Source organism: Peromyscus californicus, unplaced genomic scaffold, assembly GCF_007827085.1.
Source record: "Peromyscus californicus insignis strain IS unplaced genomic scaffold, ASM782708v3 Scaffold_13__1_contigs__length_99412109, whole genome shotgun sequence".
Classification (NCBI taxonomy): domain Eukaryota; kingdom Metazoa; phylum Chordata; class Mammalia; order Rodentia; family Cricetidae; genus Peromyscus; species Peromyscus californicus.
In genome coordinates, this window is record NW_026294424.1 from 65203919 (window position 1) to 65227057 (window position 23139).

Genomic DNA, 23139 nt, shown 5'->3' on the forward strand with positions numbered 1-23139 from the left:
CTCTGGATTTCCTGCTATTAAAAAAAATAAAATATGGAGAGATGTTAGAACGCAGTCCGAGAATAGAGTCATGTACGAATTCTGAGTGCTTTTGAGAAAACTCCAAGAAGAGTATCATGACCTTAGTTTCTTCAAAAACACAAAATTGTCCTTGGAATGTGTTTTTGTGCTCCACCCAGGTGTAGTGGATAGGAGTGAGTTTACTTCAGCTGTTGTTAGTGAAATGCCTCTAAGGAAAATCATGTTTTTGCCACATGTGCATTGTCCTTGTGATTGGACACAAATTGTCAACTCAAGTGATTCTTTTTAACCCTCAGAATTTAAATTGTTTGATTCTCTGAAAAAAGTTGGCTATTGCATCAGACTTTAATCGGCCTCATTTTTAGGCCCCACTCACCCTGGTTCATGCTGCCAATTAGAGCAGTAAACATATTGTAACTTTCCCATCTCTGAAAATTTTGATATGTTGTCCCCTGTTCAGAATTCATCTTAGCTAGTATTTCTATGTGGATGCATTCAGCTGCACTCCTTAGGGTAATGCTAAGACCTAGTTAAAACCAAACTAGCCCCAGTTTGACAGTTGACAGAATAAGAAATGAAGGATTCCCACTTAAAAGTCTCCATTGGGCTGGTAGATGCTGCAAGACAGGCATAAAATTAAGAATTCTGTGGACCTCGTTCTGCTCAATAGGGTTAGCATTTTAAAAATACTCTTTTCAAGCTATAGTACGCTAAAATTTCATCCTTACCACAAATAAGCAAAGACAAATGTCAGCTTCTAAGACTTCTCAATTTTTTTTGGCCATTTCTACCAACTATTATTTGTGACTGCCAGTGTGGAGACAATTATCTGCAATTACTACTTTTACTGACCCATCTGTTTTTACTCTGAACCCCATCATTATTTGACTCTTCTCTCATATTCCTTTGAAATTTTCTGCATCACACACAATGTCTCAATTATATGTAACACTATTGATCTCCCTTTGTTTCTTTAATTTTTTCCTGTAACTCCATATTCAGTCAAGTAGAAAATTCTTGGTCTCCAGTATAGGATTCTCTTCATCTAATTCTAAAATTTCATTTCTCTGCTTTCAACTCTTAGATATTTTAGTTTGCCCAAAATTCAGTGAATGAGTCTGTTCAAGGGCTTTGGTTACATATTTATATCAATATCATAAAATTACTATCTACTACCTCAAATTTCCTCCAGCTTATAGACCTATATTTAAAGAAATATGCCACCTATATATCTTAAATGCAATGTAAACTTTTAGCTTATTCGTCTATATACCCATTTGATTCAATTACACAATAATTACTTATGGGTTTTGTATAATTCATCTTCTAATACCTGCTCCTATGGAATTTGCATTCTTGTTCATTTCTAAAGTGTAATCAATGTAGAGGTTTATTGATATCAAATGAACAAAATATTTCTTCAGGTGAATGCATTCCCACTGCTATAACTATTATCTGCCATTTTTCCAAGTGACAAAACTGATATTCGTCTCTGAATTCCATCCAACCTCCTCAATATCTTTTCAAACTGTCCATCTACAGCCATTACAAAGGTTCATCATTTCTCACCTGGCTGTTACATGGGCAATGAACATTCCCAGAGCCAACATCTTCATGTACCTTCCTTCTCTTCACTCTCCACTGAAATGATACCATAAAAATATGGCCATTTCACTTCCTAACATCTTTTTTTAGTGACACCATTTTGTTTTCATAAACTTATATGGCAAAATGCTCAACATGATCCAGTCCAGACACATCTCTTTTTTCCCCCAACCCTCTCTCAGCTGCCCCAGGTACTCTGATGTAAAATATTCTGTCAGTGCCTTGGACATCTTTACTTGGCCTACCCTGGAGGTTATCACAGATAAATTGACAGCTTGCTGTCTTTCTTGCTGAAGGGTACTCTGAGACTGAGAGTACTGCTTTGTCAAGAAATGTGAAGAAGAAAAACAATGTGTGATCTCTCACATGTGGAGTCATTTTTTTCAAAATGTATGTGTGTGCTTATCTGTATGAGTACCACATCTGTGCATGTGACCATGGAGTCTAGAAAAGGGTATCAGAGTGACGGGTGGTTGTGAGCCACCCAGTGTCAGTTCTGGGAACTGAACCTAGGTCTTCTAGTTTCAGTTCTGGGAAATGAACCCAGGTCTTCTAGAAGAAAAGTAAGTGCTCTTAACTGCTGAATCATCTCTCTAGTTTCTTATGTGAACTCTTAAAAAGTTGAATTCATGGAGGGAGAGAGCAGAGTCATGATTACCAGGGCAGAAACACAGAGTGTGAAGAAGTGAAGAGGGTCTTCTCAGAGAGTAAAGGTTTCAATTATGCAAGCTAAATAAATTCTAAAGATAAAATGCACATCGACCAAACTCCACTTTCTAATTCTATAATGTATATTTGAACATTCCTAAGAGAGTGGACCTTTGTTGTTCCTGTCATATAAAGAATAGGAAATTTAACTAGGTGATGGTGGTGCATTAACCCCAGCACTCGGGAGGGCTGGCAGAGGCAGGCAGATCTCTGTGAGTCTGAGGCCAACCTGGTCTATAAAGTGAGTTCCAGGACAGCCAGAGCTGTTATACAGAGAAACCCGTCTTGAAAGATGAAAAAAATAATAAAATAGGATATTTTAGGGACAAATGGATAAAACTGGTCGATTAGTACAAAGCTGACTATGAACATCATGTTATGTCATACACCTTAAATATAATGTTTTAATGAACAAACTAAATCTGAGTGAGCCTAACAAGAGTTAAGAGTTAGGAAGTAAGTAGCCCAACTTCTTTATCACCAAGTGGGACCTTGCTCAGGCTTGTTCAACATACACACTCTATAACCATTTCCAGCATGGTAAGACATGTGGGTGACTCAGCCTATTAATGCAACCAGGTTGCGTCTCTCCTGCTTCGGTCTTGTGCCATAGCAATCTTGGGATCTGTCATAGTTTACTTCGGGTGACAACTTGATTTAAACCTAGAGTCACATGGGAAAGAGACCTCCATTGAAGAACTACCTTGATCAGATTAGCCTTTGTTCATGTCGGTGATACATTTTCTTAACTACTAACTGATGTAGCAGGGCCCAGGCCACCACAGGTGGTACCATCCCTAGGCTGGTGGGGCTGAGGTACCTAAGAAAAGTACTTGAGCAAGTCTGGGGAAGCAAGCCAGAAAGCAGCATTCCTCTATACCATAGAACCTGTAGTCTCTGCTTCACTGCCTGCCTTGGGCTCCTGTCCTGGCATCCCTTGATGATGGACTTCAGCCTGTAAACCAAACAACCCTTCTTCCCTGAGTTGTTTTTGGCCAGTGTTTTATCATAGAAACAGAGAAGCAAGCTAGGGCAGGATCACTTTAGAAGAGAGTTACCTTATGGAGAAACCCAAATGAAGACATCTGAAGTCTAAGCACTCTGCCTTAGTTTACTTCTAGCAGCATGGGCCACTGTCCCTTGACTCTGGGTCTTCGCACACCCTCTTCTATCTTCTTGCTTGCATCCTCTTTGCTTTGCCCGCAAGATAGAATCTAAACATTGATTTCCCTGGCAAGTTTAATGTGACATTTTGACCAGCTTCATTGGAATCCTTCACCACAGAAATTTCAACCAAGACTACGGTACCTTTACAGAGAATCAAATGCTTTTTCTAAACTAGTATTTAGCATGTTTGTGTGAACATCTGTCCCCACTGTGAGTTTCTTAGGGATTAGTTTCTTGGTGCCTTACTATTTTTCTTCCATCATCAACCAGCAGTAGGATACACTATAAATTCCTCTATAAAAAAATTTGTTGAGTGGATATTAAATAAATGATGAGTAAATTGTACTAAAATAATTCAGCAATAAAATCAACTTCTGTACACACAAAATAGCAAAAATTAGTTTCACACAACAAGTCTCAGGAGATGCATAGTTAGCAATGCACATAGCCAAAAGCAGTGCATTTAAGTCTACTTGCAACCCAGATGACAGTCATTTATTCTATACAGATTACACTTCCTGGGCCACTATAGTAGTAAATGAACTGTTTAATGAGTCAATCCTGGATATTAACTGATAACCGGAATGAAATGCATTTGCTCTCTTGTTTTGTTCATCTGTCTATAGAAACTATGACTCAGTGATTACCACCGAGAATGAGAATCTGGATCGACCTCCCCATGCTCTTACCATTTGATGTCATTCCAGAAAGGTGTGGGCACTAACCTGCCTCTCCAGTAGCAACATGGAGAGATACGTGAGCGTCTTTTCCAGGATGCTTTGAAACATGTAGCCAGTGACTGTAATAGCTTGTTTAACAAGACTCCTTTCCTCCCCCCTCCTCTCAATCATCTGAAGCTATCGTTTATTGAAAAGCTGACTTTCAAAGCACACACTAGAACAGCTTTGCTGTACAGCTGCAATGCTATTTAAAACTTCCATGAATATCTGCACAAAACCAAGAAAAATTTAAGCTGAAATCCTGCTCTTAGGAAGGACATAGTAAAATATGACCCTGTGGGAGAAAAAAATTAGGAAATGAAATCTAGTCGTTAATTTAAGGCGGAAATCAGAAAAGCAGACATAGGACTTTTCTCTGCAGAAGAACACCTGGAATTATTATTAGGAAAGACAACCTTCAGGCAATTTCTTAGGACTCTGGTAGACATTTGCAGACTGTCTTGAAGGTACTTCTTAATAGGCTACAGAAATGTGAACAAATGCCTGACTTTCTGCTGTGATAAAATTGAAAATGGATGAAGAATAAGCACTAAAAGCAATTCTCTAGACACTAGGCAGATGGAAAGGCACAGCATCGTCATTGGGAGGAGCTAAAGATTGAACCCTAATGGCTATGCTAGTCAACCTCAAACTCTCATTTCCTATGAAAATGTCAGGGTGTGGGAGAATCCCAGCAACCCACTGGTGATTCTAGTGACAATTATGGGATGCTTTAATTTCATGTAAGCAGTGGTATCATGTTCCTGCTGTGATCAAGCCATCCCACTGTAGCCCTTTAAGATCCCTTTGCTGCCTTGTATACTTCCTTGAATCTCATGAAAGTGAGAACTTTAAGAGTGTGGCCATCTGCATTCCAGTCCGCATTCCCCTAGTTTAAAATATTCTATTTCAGTCCTGACAAATGACCCGACAAATGGAATTATATTAGATCCCCGTCACTATTATTTTGTATTTTGAAGCTATTTAGTTTGAAGCTATTGATGAAGAACACTAGCTGATTACACCTTTGGAAGACCTCAGAAATCACTAACCAAAGGAAAAGCAGTAGCAGTACTGTTTTGTATTCCACTGAGTGTTATGGGGCCCCACAGCTCATTTTTGCTAAATTTTAACTTCTTATATAATAGGGCCTCAAAGCTGAGACTACGTGGATGCTTGGTAAAGTGTTGATTCACTTCAAATAAAGAAATGGCACAAAATCCCTTGGGTATGACAAGATGACTGTAATATATAAACAAGCGGTCCACACAGCCTGGTACCATGCCTGGCACCTGGCACAAGTGAAGCATTCAACAAACACATCTTGGACGAATGGATAAATAAATGTGCACAAGCTTGAGATCCTGGTGCTTTTGAGAGCAAAGCACTGAAAAGTCCACACAAATGTCTTAACTCATCATTTCATCACAAAGCATGATTAAAAAAAAAAAAAACCTCCACAGACTAAAACAAATTTAACCACATTACAAAGCACTGTGAAATTAATAAATGAAAACTCAATGCCATTTGGAGCTCTTGGTGTACTGTGACAGCCCGCTGGTCCCTGGGTTTAAAAATACCTTTCTAGCAGACTGAAATCAGGACTCTCTCTCTCTCTCATGTTGTTCTCTCCTTTGTTTCCGTAGGAAACAGTGACTTCCAGGGATCCAAGATGACAGAACCCAGATTGCCAAATTGCATGCCACCCTGCAGTTGCCAAGGAGATAATGTATGTCATTCCTCCAAATAACATGTTGCTCACGCCTTCATTTCCTTTATCTGGCTTTTTAAGATATTTTTCCCCTGAGCTGAATGCAGAGAGCATTCAAAGTGAACTGGTGGAAACACTCCTTTTTGAAAATCTTGTTTACCCCATATCCCCAAGGCACGTGATCACATTACATACTCAACTTCTGGAAGGTCTGAACATATTTTGTACCAATTTTGGAACCAGTGATTCAGCAGTTTTCACGGGGAGTGGGCATCCTGAATACTGTCTGCCTGTGTTCTAAGTAAAGGTCCAATTAAATCCACACCTGGCACTAACATATTCTAGTTGGAAATGGCCTACCACCAAAGCAGCTGTACTCAGTTGAATGTCAGTGGGGGAAAAAGGGAAGCAAGCAGAGAGGACAGAAAGGGAGAAGAATGTAAAAGGAGAGAAGGATGAAAAGTCAGGACAAAAGGAAGGACAATAAAGGAATGCTTGTGGAGCAGCTACTGTGGTACAGACTGAACATCTCAGTGATTAAAAAGAATTAGGAAAATTTAAGATACTGGATGACATGCTAATTAGCAAAAAGCAGAACCAGTATTTCAACCTGGGTATAAGTGGAGTGAAAGGAGGTGTTTCCTCATGCTCTAGTGCAGCATACCCAATCACCCCAGAATAGTGGGCAGAAGCAGCAGCAGCTCCCTGATACTATAATGCTCTTGAGGTGTTTCACATAGTTGCAGTAAAGACGCTAGGGTCAAAGTCATCCCAAAGACATCTTCATTCCCATGCCTCACAACTTTTTCTTGGTTTGTGATCTAGACCATCCTACAGAATACTGGAAATAGTAGCACCAAGTGAATGATTCTTAAAACTGGTGATTTAGCTATTTGTCCCTGTGCTTTATCCAACCTTGGATAAACCTATCTCAACAATTCTCGCTCATATAAACCCTCCTCATTCTCGCTAATTGGACTCCCAGAGATCCACCCAGGGCCTAGTCATGGATCTCTGCATCCAGATCCCTCAGTAGTTGGATGAGGTTTCTAGCACGACAATTAGGGTGTTTGGCCATCCCATCACCAGAGTAGGTCAGTTCGGGCTGTCTCTCGACCATTGCCAGCAGTCTGTTGTGTGGGTAGCCAAATGAATGGAAACACATGAACTATGAACCAATGGCTGAGGGGTCCCCACTGGATCAGGCCCTCTGTATGGGTGAGACAGTTGATTGGCTTGATCTGTTTGGGAGGCATCCAGGCAGTGGGACCGGGTCCTGTGCTCATTGCATGAGTTGGCTGTTTGAAACCTGGGGCCTATGCAGGATTGCTTGACTCGGCCTGGGAGGAGGGGACTGGACCTACCTGGACTGAGTCTACCAGGTTGATCTCAGTCTGTGGGGAAGGCTTTGCCCTGGAGGAGATGGGAATGGGGGGGGGGGGGGGGGCTGGGGGGAAGGTGAGGGGGACGGGAGGGGGGAGAACAAGGGAATCCGTGGCTGATATGTAGAACTGAATTGTATTGCAAAATAAAAAAAAAAAAACAAAAAACAAAAAAACTGGTGATTTATGTAGCCATTTGAAGCTGTATTCTTATCATATTCCATTACCTTTGCTCAGTATTTCCAGAGAACTCTGCCTTTAAAAAAATTCTCAGAACTCTAAAATAGTCTACCTTTGAACCTGCATAGGCCTGAACCATGAACCCATCCAGCCATAAGGCTTGCATTGAGCATCCAATAAGTACTTTAACCACTAAAATAATCACAGCTTTTATCCTTTAGAAATCTATCAAATTATCATAAACACAGAGATCCTCAGCTAGAAAAATAGGATATTAATGACATGAAGAGAGAACACTGAGGAGTAAACACAACCATCAGACTGGAGAGCATTCAAACTAGGGAAGAACACCATGGTGAGCTAGTGAAAAAGAAGCAAAGAATTACGTCTCATTGCTTGCATTGCTGGGAGTATGTGATTGTGATCACTCTACTGTGCTGGCAGATTGGCCCAAAATAAACATCCATAAAGCTTTATTTCATGCAGCAATTTCTGAGATGAAGCTGCACAATAAATTCGGCTGCACAACACGGTGCTAAATCAGGTCTATCAAGTAAAGTCACAATCCAAACAAGAGTGTTCATCCCAGAGCGGAACACTTGGGCTCCCACTGCTCTTCGCTAATGGGAGTCCAACCTATATTTTTATTCAGGCCAACAAATAGGATTAACCCTTTCAGAATCTCCTCCTTGCTCCACAAAACATTCCTAAAAGGAGAAGCATTTAGAAAGTAAGCAAGGCATCTCTCAGCAGGACAGACCAGATTTGTGTCTCAGGATTCCTCTCCTCAAATTTGTAGCTTTTTATTTCACTGTACTTGTCTTGCCTCAAAAACTGGGAAACAATCCATTCTGTACATTTGTCCTAAATGAGGAAAACAATCTAACAAAATTTCTGAAAATAAAAACATATTTCCTATCTTACACTATAAAACAATTTGCTGGCACCTTAAATAATCACAATAAAGCTGTTGAGAGCTCTTTTTCTCTCTCTCCCCACCCCTCTGTGTGTGTGTGTGTGTGTGTGTCTGTCTGTCTGTCTGTCTGTCTGTGCCTCTCTTTTTCCTTCTCTGGTACTTAAAAACTGCTATGGTTTCTAAAATTATGACTGACTATGCAAACTTTTGGCTACAAAATGACTGGACAGGCATCAGAAAATTAGTTGTGGAACACGGAACATAATTATTCTAAACTGTCTCATGGGTTTTGGAATCCTCTATTAATTGCAATTTTTTGCCATTAACTCTATTATAGCATAATAGTCATAGTCACATATATCTATATTACTATTTGGTGTCAAATATTTTTACAAATTTCAGTGGTCAAGACAGTGTACTTCTGCCAGAACAGATGTTAAACTGGGTTGACTATAAGACAAAAGTCATAAATATGAACACTTGCTGGCACACATGAAAAAGGTTGGTATATTCATTAGATGTTAATTCAAAACTTTTTTCCTAATTTGCTGTGATTCCTCAGAATCATGTAGAAAAACTATTCTGATCAATATAAATAAGGATAAAATATGCTTATTCATATTCAATCTCATTGATGCATTGATAAACTTCTTTACACATATTTATAGTAATGTATTAGATTAAAAAAATCAGCTGTGCTACAATTGATATGATTCATTTCAGATGTAAAATATTGAATGATTTATGGAATTTTGAACGATGAGTGTAATTCAGAAAGAAATAGTGGGAAAAATAAGTATTAATAATACAACTGAAATATTAAAATTTACTAAAGGATTTGTTTTTTAATGAACTGAAAACAAATAGGAATCCCTATATAAAAGTCTGATTCTATTTTTTATGAATTGCTGGAGGATACTAAAATAACTCTGTCAGCAGATCAAGGCCCCATTGACTATAATCTATTTCAGTCCCAAAATATATTCTTGTTCTGTGGATAATAGGTAACCTCCTTGGTGCCATTTTTAGAACAGCCCCATTAGCAAACATTAGGCAGACAGCACGTGAACATTTTTCAGGATCGGCTGGAGCAAAGTAGGTTTCTTGCAGAAGCAGCAATAGTGAGCAGAGCACATGGGAGAGTGCTTATTGAAGCTCGAAATTTATACAAACCTCTGCTGCTGCTTCAAGTCAAACTAAAATAAAGCAACCCCTAAATGGTCCTGTGGAGAACAGTAAGATTCCCACAAAGGATTTGCTTTCCTCAGCTCAGGGCACACTGAGTGGAGCTCCAAATTTATAACATTTTCGATTGTAAAAGCAAATAACAAAAATAAAAACAAAGCAGCAAACTTATAAGTGTTAATAATAATAATCACAAAGACTTTTTTTATTAAATAATTAGTTTGCTGTCACAATTAGGCATCTGGAAAAAATAATTGTCAGTCATGTCTGCTTCTTTACTACAAATGACTATTTCTGACCTATTGTGTTTTTTTTTAACCATTTGACCAGCAAAGAATGACATTTCAATATAGTTTCCACCTATAAGCTCAGATTTTCTCAGAAAAAAATCCCATGAACTCAGGTTTTCATGGCAGAATCAATTACCGAAGGTCAATTGCACAACTGATCCTGTACACTCACCCCCCACTGCCCTCCCCACTTTTTGGTTAAAGACCTCCTTAAAGAAAGTAATTTTCAGGTTACTCAGTGGTTGCCAGGTCCCTGCTGACTATTCCAGAAAAGAGCATTCAAGGTCCACAAAGGCCTCCATTGGCCACCTTCCAAGTAGGATGGCCATATCAGAGACACTCTAAATCAGTTCTTAGAAGATGACCAAGTCCTTTCTTCATACACACCAGAGAGCATGTCTGTGTGTTCTAGGGATAACTTGACTGGAATAATTCAGAGTGACTCTCACTGTCTTCCTAGCCAGAACCATTCTGGTTAGAGATAACCCACGCAATTAAATTAAAGCTCAAAGTTATATGCAACAGGAGGGCAAGGATAGCACTTGCCTCATGTGAGAGAGTTCAAAGAAACCAGGTAGACTAATGTTAAAAAAAAGTCATCTAAGTTTCCTTCAGTTATTACAAATCTTTAGATAGGTCTAAAAAAAAAGAAAAAAAAATAACAAAACAAAACAACAATATTTGAATAGGCTTAATTGGAATCTTCTGTGATACTGTTTTGACCTAAGATTTCTGTTACTGTTAGTATTTTGAAGATAATAGAGTTGATTCATTCATATTTTTCATTCATTGACTTAGTAACAAATATTGAAGTGTCAAGCTCTATGCCACATATTAGTCTTAATGGTAATAGTCTTTTAAAACCAAAAAAAATATATATATTTAATTGACTAACCACATTTATTCACATGGACTCACAGTTTTTAAACTAAAGATAATAACATACCTATTTTGTATATAAAACAAACGTTGGCTTTCTGCTCTTTGTACACACAGAGTCCCAACAATCCTTTGACAATTTGTAAATGTTAATTCTCAAGCATCAAAGAACTGGACAAAAAGAAATTGTAAATGTGGACAAATGTGAGAAGTGGGCATTCAAGATCACTAAAAAGGATGATAAATGGCACTTTGAGGAAGTATATCATATACTAGCCCAGAAAGAAACCAGGGTGGGGCAAATATCTTATGAAATCAGCTACAAGAAAATATTAAGTAAGCATCTCATACACAAGTTAAATGGAAAGTTCTGCCTTCTTAAAACTATTGGAAAATTGACCAAAAATACATAATAATTATCTTTTACAATAGATATTTTTCTTACATAATATGCTCTAATTCATTTAAGTGAAATGAAATAAGTCATACCCAAACTGATGCTTCTTGAAACTGCTAAATCATCTGAGGCTGAGCAAAAAGCTGGAAATTTAGAGATGTATATTATGTTGTGGGAAAATTATCTCCTCAAAATAGCAAGGAGAAAATTGGCAGCTTGGTCAAATAAACCAGAAGGAATGAATAATTTTACTCAGTAGCTTACAGACTGGAACTTGCTGCAAAATAGACCAAAACACTGAGAAAAGTTTGTTTCAAGCATTGTGTACTTTGAAGCTGTTTCTTTTTCTATCCTATAAAAATGGGTTGGTCCACTCATATTGTTGACATAGATGGGGAAAGGTCAAATAAAAATTAATTTATGTTAATAATACAGATTTTCCAAGGAGAGAGTGTGGTTCTTTCATACACTGACATTCATGGGGTCTATACTTTCATTACGTAAGTAATGAATTCAATCAGGAGGTATTTCTTGAGCTCCTGATATAACTCAGTAACTCAGTACAATGCTACAGTCAGTAACTGTGCTACAATTATTCAAAAGGTAATAGAGCAAATTGAGAAAACCCTAGCAACATGCTAATAGTTTATAAATTATATCACAATTCTAAAACAATCCTCCCTCTACTTGGTGAATATCATAAGCCAACTAATGATATATACAGTCATGAGCTGGCTTGCTTCTGTGCTGTTCTTTTTTTGATCTACTGAGTATCAGCATAATGCAAGACTCACCACCTAAATTCTCATGACAACCACCATGCCCTAAAGTTCAGTGTACATCTCACGGTGTTCTTTGCTCCCTATATAATAAATACTTCCCCATTATCTGTATATTCCTATATTCTCTTGCCCAATATAGCATATATTCTGTAAGGGCAAAGTAGTTCTTTAAATATTTTCCCCAACATTCCCTTCATCAGATGTTAGAAATAAATATTACTTATTGGATACATAGATGCATATAAAATAGTTTATTTCAAGTCAAAGTTCAGAAGAATACTTGCTTGAGTTTGTTTTTTAATGTTTTAAATTTCAAAAACGACAGCAAATTGTGGGTTACTTAATCTACTCTCTGACTAAGTGAGGACTTTGGGCTTGACAAACGTAGTTCATGCCATGCTAGAGTTTTGGAAAGTGCATTTTTTGGAAAGTGATTTTGCTAAACTTGAGGTTAAGCAATATTTTGTTTATAAGTGGGACAGAATTTCAACAGAAGATTTATATTTTTAATTATGTGAACATTGAGATAACTGTCACATAAAATCAGAAATGAGGTGGGCTGGGGTATGTGAGAGAAGAAGGCAGGATGGAGGCCTTCATTTGGGGTTATAACTGAAGGGCAGAAATCTGTACTAGTTTCTGAACATATATTTGGATGCAGTGTATCTGGCTTTAAATCTTGGCTCTGTTACATAGCAGCTGTGTGACTTTGGGCAAATCACTTAGACCTGTTGGTGCTTCAATTTCCTCATCTATAAAAAGGATTTTTGTGAAGATTATATGAGAATACATATAATGTTTAAAATACTCTGTGGCACATGGAAAGTACAATATAAATGATGTTTTTATTGCTGGTGGAACAACATGAATTCTTTACGTATGGGTGAATATAAAATAACCTGAATATTTAATTAAACCTGACTCAGTGATCCCAGAAAAACTAACCTCTGCTTTATCAGGTCTTGGCATGTTGTATGAAATAAACTACATCTATGTTAAAGAACAGAAAAGGTAGTGCATTGATTCAGAGATTGGATGAGCATGCAGTGACCCAGACATCTTAATTATAACAGATTGAGATATATTCTAGCTTATCTTCACAAATAACAGAGAAATAGGAATCTGAGTACTAGGTTATGTGCTCAAACCAACACTGGAGGACTTGAAACAGAGACAAAGTGCCATCTTCTTTGATTATTCTTAGGTAGAGGCAGCAAAATGCATCTAGCTTTCTGATGCAAAAAGACAGGGCTCAAATCCAAGCCAACCATTTACTACATATATATTCTACACAGTTACCAAAATGGCTTATGAAGGACTACCTTTGTCAGCCACCAAGTTATGTGTATAATCACACAACTCATCTTACAGTTTTTGTCAAGATGAGACATATCGGACACGGTCAATAAGACCAAACGACAGCCTACAGATGGGAAAAGATCTTCAACAACCCCACATCTTACAGAGGGCTGATCTCCAAAATATATAAAGAACTCAAAAAGATAGACATCAAAATACTGAACAATCTAATTTAAAAATGGGCTACAGAGCTTAACAGAGAGTTCTCAACAGAAGAATCTCAAATGGCTGAAAGACATTTAAGGAATTGCTCAACATCCTTAGTCATCAGGGAAATGCAAATCAAAACAACTCTGAGATGCCATCTTACACCTGTCAGAATGTCTAAGATCAAACACACTGAAGACAGCTTATGTTGGAGAGGATTTGGAGCAAGGGGAACACTCCTCCACTGCTGGTAGGAATGCAAACTTGTACAGCCACTCTGGAAATCAGTATGGTGGTTTCTCAGAAAGTTGGGAATAATTCTTCCTCAAGACCCAGTTATACCACTCTTGGGCATATACCCAAGGAATGCTCAATCTTACCACAAGGACACATGCTCAACTATGTTCGTATCAGCATTATTTGTAATAGCAAGAACCTGGAAACAACCTAGATACCCCTCAACTGAAGAATGGATAAAGAAAATGTGGCACATATACACAATGGAGTACTACTCAGCAATAAAAAACAATGATATCATGAAATTTGAAGGCAAATGGATGGACCTAGAAAATGTCATCTTGAGTGAGGTAACCCAGACTCAGAAGGACAAACATAGAATTTATTCACTCATAAGTGGATACTAAATGGGAGGGAAGGGATGGCCAGACTGCAACCCACAACTCCAGAGAGGCTAGCTAACAGGAAAAGACCCTAGAAGGGACACATGGATGATCCTGTGAAGGAGAAGTGGATGAGATCTACATGAGTGGACTGGGTGTTGGGGGGGGGGCAGAGGGCAAGGAGTGGGGGATGAGAACATAGGGAAATGGGAGGGTCAAGCTGGAACAGGGACAGAGTGGGAGGGCAGGGAGGAAGATACCATGATAGATGAGGACATCATGGGAATAGGAAGAGGCAGGGTGCTGGGGAGGCTCTCAGGAATCCACAAGCTTGACCCCACCTTGGTCTGCTGGCAGTGGTCCAGAGGGTGCCCGGACTGGTCTACCCTGGTGACCAGCCTAGCAAATAACCTAGCTGTCATCACAGAGCCTTTGTCCAGTGACAGATGGAGGCAGATACAGAGATCCATGGCCATGCACCAGGCTGAGTTCCAGGAATCCAATTGATGAGAGAGAGGAGAGATACTGCAGGTGAGGGACGTCGAGATCATGATGGGAGGATGTGCAACAATGACGGACCACACTAGTGGAAGCCCATGAACTGTGGACTGGTGGCTGTGGAGCCCCCATCGGACTGGACTAGGCCCTCTGGACATGGAAGATGGTTGTTTGGCTCGAACTGTTTGGGGGGCACCCAGGCAGGGGGATCAGAATCTGTCCCTGGTGCATGGGCAGGCTTCTGGGAATCTGGTGCCTGTGGTGTGACATCTTGCACAGCCTTGGTGCAGTGGGAAGGGGCTTGGACCTGCCTAGGCTCAGTGAGCTGGGCTCTGCTGACTCCCCATGGAAGACTTCGATTTGGGACATGTGGGGATGTGGGGTGGCTTGGGAAAGAGGGCTGGGGGGTGGGTGGGAGAAGGGAGGAGCGGGGATCTGTGGATAGTATGTGGAGTGAGAAGAAAATTTCTTAATAAAGAAAAATAAAATAAAATAAAAAATAAAAAAATATGAAACTACAAAAAAAAGATGAGACATATCATATGTATGGCCACTCACAAAATATGTTACATATAGCAAGCAAACTAAGAAATTGATCATGGGCTAGAGAGATAACCCCATGGTAAAAATACTTGCTTCTATTGCAGAGGACCCAGGTTTAGTGCCATCGCTCACACAGTGGTGCACAACCTATACGTAACTCTAGTTCCAGGGGATCTAATACCTTCTTCTGACCTCCTCAGGCACCAGGCACACATGTGGTACACAAATATAAATGTAGGCAAAAGATTCATACACATAAAATCAATCTTTTTTTTTTTTTTAAAAAAAGACATTGATATTTACCACCATCATGGTGCTAATGATGCTTTCTCAAATTGTATAGTTAACACACTTCACTACTTTGTTTATCATGTTATCTGTAAAAAAGAGTATATGAAAGAAATAGACAAATTTGCTATTAAACTAAATCATCTATATTTATACCTATATCATACACACATACACACACACACACACACACACACACACACACACACACACACACACACACACTACTTACTGTGCTACAATGGCCCATTCCCTTACTTCTTCATTAAACACTAGCTACAATATTCAACTTCCTCCTGCACTGTTACATTTATGGTATATTCATCTCTGAAGAAGGAAATAGCCTATTTTCAGTTAGCATGCTAATGTTGGTACTTTTCTTTTTATGTGACTTTACCAACAATTGCCAAAATATGCATAATATTGTTTCAATTAGCTGCAAAGACTGACTACTTTCTTCCCATCATCATCTGGATGCTATCCCTTACTTCACGACATTTCGCTGTTCAAGGATTAAGTTGATGTCTCAGTTTAACTTTCTCTGATATTCTTCATTAGCTTTTCTGCCTCTCCACAGTATTTTGGCAATTTTCATTCTAAATTACCTATCCAATATCTAGCCTCCTCAGTATCTTCATACTTATGGAGGGTAAAGAAACACATTCCCAACATAGCCTTGCTGAATATCTGTTCTATAAGCATACATACACAATTATAACCGGTCCCCATTATGTAATTGAATATAGAGTTTCTGCAGTATTTATCCAGTTTTTCTGCAGTTCTAGGGTAATAGTAAAAATCTGAGAGTAAATTTACACTACTATCAGTGTTCTTGATTTATTGTAAATTAATTATAAGTCATTCTCAAGATGAACAGCATGACTCTTACTGGGCTAACACTGTGGATTTTAGTCTTTGAGTCCTCAGTGACTGACTGTAATAGGTGCCTGATATATGCTTGTAACTCATTAACTAAGATTCTCATTCATACTTTAGGGAGCCATGTCTGCATATGAAAAAATAACAAAATTAACACAGAAAATAGGGCAAAACATGAAACATAATTCTGGTTTTCTTGCTATATCAATCACCGAGTTTAATACATATACAATTGAACAATCACTCATGACCTGAAGAATATTGCCAATTACAGAACATTTTGTACTTAAGATGCTATGAGTTTGGGAAAGTACTTAACTAAATAAGACTTAAAGAATGTCATTAAACTCTTGTCTCAAACATGCCGAAATGTCAGATGAAATGACAGCACTAATCTAGGTCCTTTTTCAAGCTGCCAAGGTAGGAGATTTTAAAAGAAGTTAAAATATGAAAGGAGTAAGAAAAAAAAGAAAAAATAGGTGCACTATTTTGTGGCATTAAGTCTAAACTATTTAAAGAACATCATTTCTAAGAGGGGCTTTTAAACAGCTTTTCTTTGAAGATGATTGAAGTTAAAATTTGAAACTGACCCATTTCTGCACCATTTAGGAATGGAATGAAGCTTGCATATTACCAACCACCAGAAAATCACTGCATTTAGCACATCACAGACTCTGATATCTGTGAAAGTGAAATGACTAAAATGATCAAAAGTCACTTGCCTATTCCTTTTCTTGTCCTGAATGGCTGTGTGTGAATGTTATTTCTTTGGTTTCTTTTCTAAGTGTCCTTTTCAGGACTACATTGCCATTCATTGGCTAACCCCAAGTGCTGACAAATGTGCCTCAGATTTGATCATTACACAGTATAAACATGAACTAGAGTGTCGTGGTGTGGTACACAAATATGTACAATCATTATGGGTGGTCATAAGGAAAGGAATAAAGAGATAACTCATAACTTTAGATACGTACTGCTCTTGTAGAGTACACAAGTTCGGATCCCAGCACCAAGGACAGGCAGCTCACAATCATCCATAACTACAGGTCCAGTAGAACCAGCCACCTCCAATCTCTGCCATCACCTTCAGTTACGTGCATATTTTCACACACAAATACACACAATTTTAAAAATAATAAGAAAGTAAATCTTAAAAAAATTACATGTTTAAAAAACAAAGAAGGACAAAAGGAAGATGAAGAATATGTTTCTATTGTCTTAGAAGCTTACAAAAACAATGCTGAAACTCACTACTGCCTTTTGTTCACATTTATTCATAACAAAATGAATTTCATATAAAAGACACAGGTTCAAAATCAGTGATGAATACAATGGTTTTTCTTCATAGAAACACCAATTCATATAGTTCAATCAATAGACAACGACAACTTTTAAAATCTATCAACTTTAGAAACAGTCATTAAAAGTCTCCCAACCAAAAAAAGCCCAGGACCAGATGGTTTCAGCGTAGAATTCTACCAGATCTTCAAAGAAGAGTTAATACCAATTCTCTCTAAATTGTTCCACACAATAGAAACAGAAGGAACATTACCAAACTCCTTCTATGAGGCTACAATTACCCTGATTCCTAAACCAAACAAGGATACAACAAAGAAAGAGAACTACAGACCGATCTCCCTCATGAACATTGATGCAAAAATACTCAATAAGATACTGGCAAACAAACTCCAAGAACACATCAAAACAATTATCCACCATGATCAAGTAGGCTTCATCCCAGGGATGCAAAGGTGGTTCAATATATGAAAGTCCATCAATGTAATACACCATATAAACAAACTCAAAGAAAAAAACCACATGATCATCTCACTAGATGCAGAAAAGGCATTTGACAAAGTCCAACCCCTTCATGATAAAGGTCTTGGAGCGATCAGGAATACAGGGAACATACCTAAACATAATAAAGGCAATTTACAGCAAGCCAACAGCCAACATCAAATTAAATGCAGAGAAACTCAAAGCAATTCCACTAAAATCAGGAACGAGGCAAGGCTGCCCACTCTCCCCATACTTATTCAATATAATACTTGAAGTTCTAGCCAGAGCAATAAGACAACATAAGGAGATTAAGGGGGTACAAATTGGAAAGGAAGAAGTCAAGCTTTCCCTATTTGCAGATGACATGATAGTATACTTGAGTGACCCCAAGGATTCAACCAAGGAACTGATACAGCTTATAAACACCTTCAGCAACATAGCAGGATACAAGATCAACTCAAAAAAATCAGTAGCCCTCCTATATACAATTGACAAACAGGCTGAGAAGGAAATCAGAGATACATCATCCTTTACAATAGCCACAAATGACATAAAATACCTCAGGGTAACACTAACCAAGCAAGTGAAGGACCTATATGACAAGAACTTGAAGTCCCTGAAAAAAGAAATTGAAGAAGATGTCAGAAAATGGAAAGATCTCCCATGCTCATGGATAGGAGTCCAATTAGCGAGAAAGAGGGGGCTTTATATGAGAGAGAATTGTTGAGACCAAGGTTGGATAAAGCACAGGGACAAATAGCCAAATGAATGGAAACACATGAACTATGAACCAATGGCTGAGGGGCCCCCAACTGGATCAGACCCTCTGAATGGGTGAGACAGTTGATTGGCTTGATCTGTTTGGGAGGCATCCAGTCAGTGGGACCGGGTCCTGTGCTCAGTGCATGAGTTGGCTGTTTGAAACCTGGGGCTTATGCAGGGAGGCTTGGCTCAGCCTGGGAGGAGGGGACTGGACCTGCCTGGACTGAGTCTACGAGGTTGATCTCAATCCTCGGGGGAGGCTTTGCCCTGGAGGAAGTGGGAATGGGGGGGTGGGAGGGGGGAGAACAAGAGAATCCGTGGCTGATATGTAGAACTAAATTATATTGTAAAATAAAATAAAATAATAAAAAAATTAAAAATAAATCTATCAACTACTCTGGAAAATACAATGAAACCATACTCTATTTTATAAATAAGTTTACATCTACCAATGTAAACAACAATCACATAGGAATCAACTGAAGTAAACTTTCCCAGAACATTATAAAGTGATAAATGAGGTCATTCATGCTTCAAACTTGTAAGTGCTTGAGGAATTTAAGGAGGAACTGATCCTCCTTAACTTGGTGTGGTCTGCTAGGCTGAGCACCATGTTGTATATTTTACCTGCATAATGTAATGTGATCCTCAGTATTTGCCTTTCTAGTAGGCCCCTTTATTGCCCCCATTTCATAGATAAAGACATTTGAGACCTTATCTTTGAGATTCAGCTGCTGACTCGGAATGAATTCCATATGGGAAATAAGATTAGAGCTTGATTCTGAAGAATGAGTAGTAAGTGGAGATTGTCATAAGGGCATGCAAAGTATGTCTTGGATCATTTATATATCTTTTTTTATGCCACCTTTCTATTTAAGACTCTAAGCAGAGAAAATAATTCTTTGGTTTTCCAAACAGCTTTGCTAGAATCTATGCATACTTTAAAACTGAAAAACACATACAGTATACCAGAAAAGTGAAATGAAAATAAAGAGAAAAATAAATTAGGTAGATGAAAAGCATATGTAGGTAGGGGAGAGGTATGGATTAATGAATTGAGAAAAATCTCATCACTGTTGTGGTAAAGTGATGTTCTGCTGTGGAAATCTGAGCTAATTAGTTTGTTCATCAAATGTGCTTCAGTTTCCTAGTAAGTGCCAACACTGTCCCTCTCATCCTCAGTGTCCCTTATCCAACACATCCAGCCGATGACTAAAGCTCATGATCTCAACCTTGCCACCTACCAGATAGAAGACTGTGGCAGAGTAACTGAGTCTTAGAAATCACTTCCTTTTTAATGAAACATGGATAAAATTAGCAAACATTTTATAAATTATTGGAAGCAATAATCTGATAGGATATCTATAAAAGTTTCTTTTATTATCACAAGAAAGAATTTGTAATACTATGCAATTAATCAAGTCTGCATAAAAAACTGCAAACCAAACAGGGTTGTTGCATGCATGGAGTCACTGCTGTGTAATTACTTGTATAAGGCCCACACAAGTTGATGTCCTCAACACTCCGTTGTTAGGGTGGGCTCTCGTTTCCTCAGTGCTGATAAGTTAGCCATGCTGTAATAAATAAAACCCCACCCATGCCTCTGCAGGCAACTCTCATTTACTTCAGTGGATCACAAATACCTGAAGACAAAACAATTTTAAATAGTCATGAAATGGAGAGTAATTTGTTGGAAAGAAGAACAGGTTCTATGTGAGTAGGAAGGTGATGAGAGATGGTAAAAGGAGGTAAAAAAAAATATCAAAATACATTATATATATTATAAAAGTGTCAAATAATGATAAGCATTTTACAATTATAAACGAAAGACTAACATGGGCTATCAGGGTCTTTTCCTGTGTGTACATGTTCTCTCTCTATAAAAACATTTGTATCCATATATGTATATATGCACATGCCCACATTCTAATGCCTATATTTAATAAATGCTACACAGAGACTTTAAAAAAGCAAGGTCTTCACTAAAGCACATTTGAAACAATTTTATTATTGGGTTTACCATGTTGGATCTGCATTATCATGACCGTATAACTTAGTTGCTGAAAACCTATTTCTTCTTTTGTAAAATAGCTCTTGTGAGCTTGCAACTCTGTAGCATATGTAAAGGACATCATGTAAGACCTGACTTACAAGCTTAGTTTGTATCAGCCACTGTTATTACATCACTGGTTAGTTTTTCAGAAGACATAGCATGTCTACATTAATGCATTGTTTTTGGATGAAAATGACTAAAGTTTATAATCAAATAACATTTAAGAAAATACATGCATACATGTGTGTATGAGTATATGTATGTGCACGTGAGTGCAGATGCCCAAAGAAGCCAGATGAGGGGATAGATCCCCTGGATCTGGAGTTACAGACAATTGTAAACCGCCTGGTGTGGATGCTAGGAACTGACCTGAGATGCTCCATAGGAGCAGTACATGCTTTTAACCTATAGGCTATGTCTCCACCCTGACTTTTAAAACGTATATATGACATTGTTTAAAAGCATTCTTGGATTTGATTCTATAGTTACTTATCTTTCAAACAAAATTGTCTGCATCCATGAGAAAGTGGGTATGTTCAAAAGAAGCAGTAAGAATATGGGAGAACAAAATCACAAGGACGGTGTCCAACTCACATATTAGGATAGAGTCAAGGGCAGAATTAAGGTAATGATGAGCAGAAGCAGAACAGAAGTTTTGTGCCTCTTAAAATATCCAAAGGTATACTTAAACTACTTATAGCCACTCTTACATTCCAGCAATTGGCTTTTCCATGAATATTCCATTAAGCTATAATCTTTTCAATTTCCCAAGAACAGAAATAGTCACCATAAGCCTCCCCCTAGTCACTAACAGTCCATGGGTCAAACAAATCAAACTGCTAATGAACTCCCAAAGGACCTTTGAACTAAATATCATTAAGCTCAAAGGTCTTTTACAAATGAGGTGCTCAAACACGTTTTAAGCCAAGCCAGTATTACTCAAAATAGTAATTGATGGCATATTTTAGAACACACCTTTGAATAAACCTTGGCTGTCTGGTTAGATCCTCTACTGACACTCCAAACTGTGGATTCTAAGAACATTTCATTTCAGGGATAAGTTACAATTGTTTGTTCTTAACACATTCTCTCCATTTCTGTACCCTCTCCTCCCTCTTCATCTGTCTCCCAATTTACTTCCCATTTGATTTCTTCTCTGCCTATGAAGTTGTACTTGTCACTGAGGCCAAGCAGGGAGCTGAACTCCAGTTTGCTGGAGTCCTGTGTCGCTGTTTTTAGAACACGGGTACTTTGATATAAATTGCCAGAAAGATCAAGGTCCTTGCACAGGCACTCGTGATAGTAGACATAAAGCATGTGATGAATACTTTGACCAGTTTTATTTTAAAATCATCCACAAGGCTGATATGGTATGACTCTTCATCATTTTGCAAATATGTTTCTTCTTCTCGCTCCCTAGATATGTCATAAGCACAGGACATGTGTACAGTGCTGCAGAGAAGCTTCTGAATCACTTAGCCAAGCAGATGAGTTCAGCCAACCTTTACAGCTGCTGTAGTCAAGGGAATATTTCAGAGAGCAAATGGAAGATTATCAGCTATCTCCCCATCTTTGGAAACCGGACATGAAAATTTTATTCTGAGTTTGTGATACTTTAATGTATTTATAATATTTCATCATTATATCCATGCAATACATCACAAGAGAACAGAATAAATTCATTATAAATGGATTTTTGAGAATTTTACTATATAGCCTGTGTTCACCTCAAACTTGAGATTTGCCCTCAGCCTTCCAAGTTGCATGAATTATAGGTATATAGCACTAAACCTGACTTGCATAAAATCGATTTCAAAGCTAGAAACTTTAGAATAAAGCCATTTTTGGAGTTAGGGTGAGTTAATGTTTACTCGGACATTTATCAATGTTATTAGAAAAATATGTTGAGACAAGTTTTTGAAGCCTTAAAAGCATGATATAAAGCTTCCAGAGTGCGTAAGAAAAAGAAGACAAGGATGATTTTTAACACCAGAAAACTTTAGGAAAGTTAATATCGAGAAAGAAAATACTATTACTAATGTTAAAATAAGGTCGAGGAGTATAGCTCAGTAGTAGCACTTGCCTAGCACGCAGAAGGCCTGGATTTGATACTCAGATCACAGGAAGGAAGGAAGGAAGGAAGGAAGGAAGGAAGGAAGGAAGGAAGGAAGGAAGGAAGGAAGAAAAGGAGGGAGGGAGGAAGGGAAGGAGGGAATAAAATAATTATCAGAGTTAAATAAAAAAACACACGTAGAAATTATAATATTAT

General features: G+C 38.1%; 1 protein-coding gene across 6 annotated transcripts in view; it reads right to left on the reverse strand.

The window, feature by feature from the left end:
• The window catches only part of Gabra4 (gamma-aminobutyric acid type A receptor subunit alpha4), a 75465-nt gene that overhangs the window by 17164 nt on the left and 35162 nt on the right, over positions 1-23139 (reverse strand). Inside the window, exon 9 of one of the 6 annotated variants that reach the window (XM_052735090.1) lies at positions 5801-5927. The exons of the other annotated variants lie outside the window; for them this stretch is intronic. Within the exon in view, the coding sequence (XP_052591050.1) occupies positions 5838-5927 (90 nt within the window). The 3' untranslated portion in view covers positions 5801-5837. The remainder of the gene's footprint in view (positions 1-5800; positions 5928-23139) is intronic. 6 annotated transcript variants of the gene reach the window in all.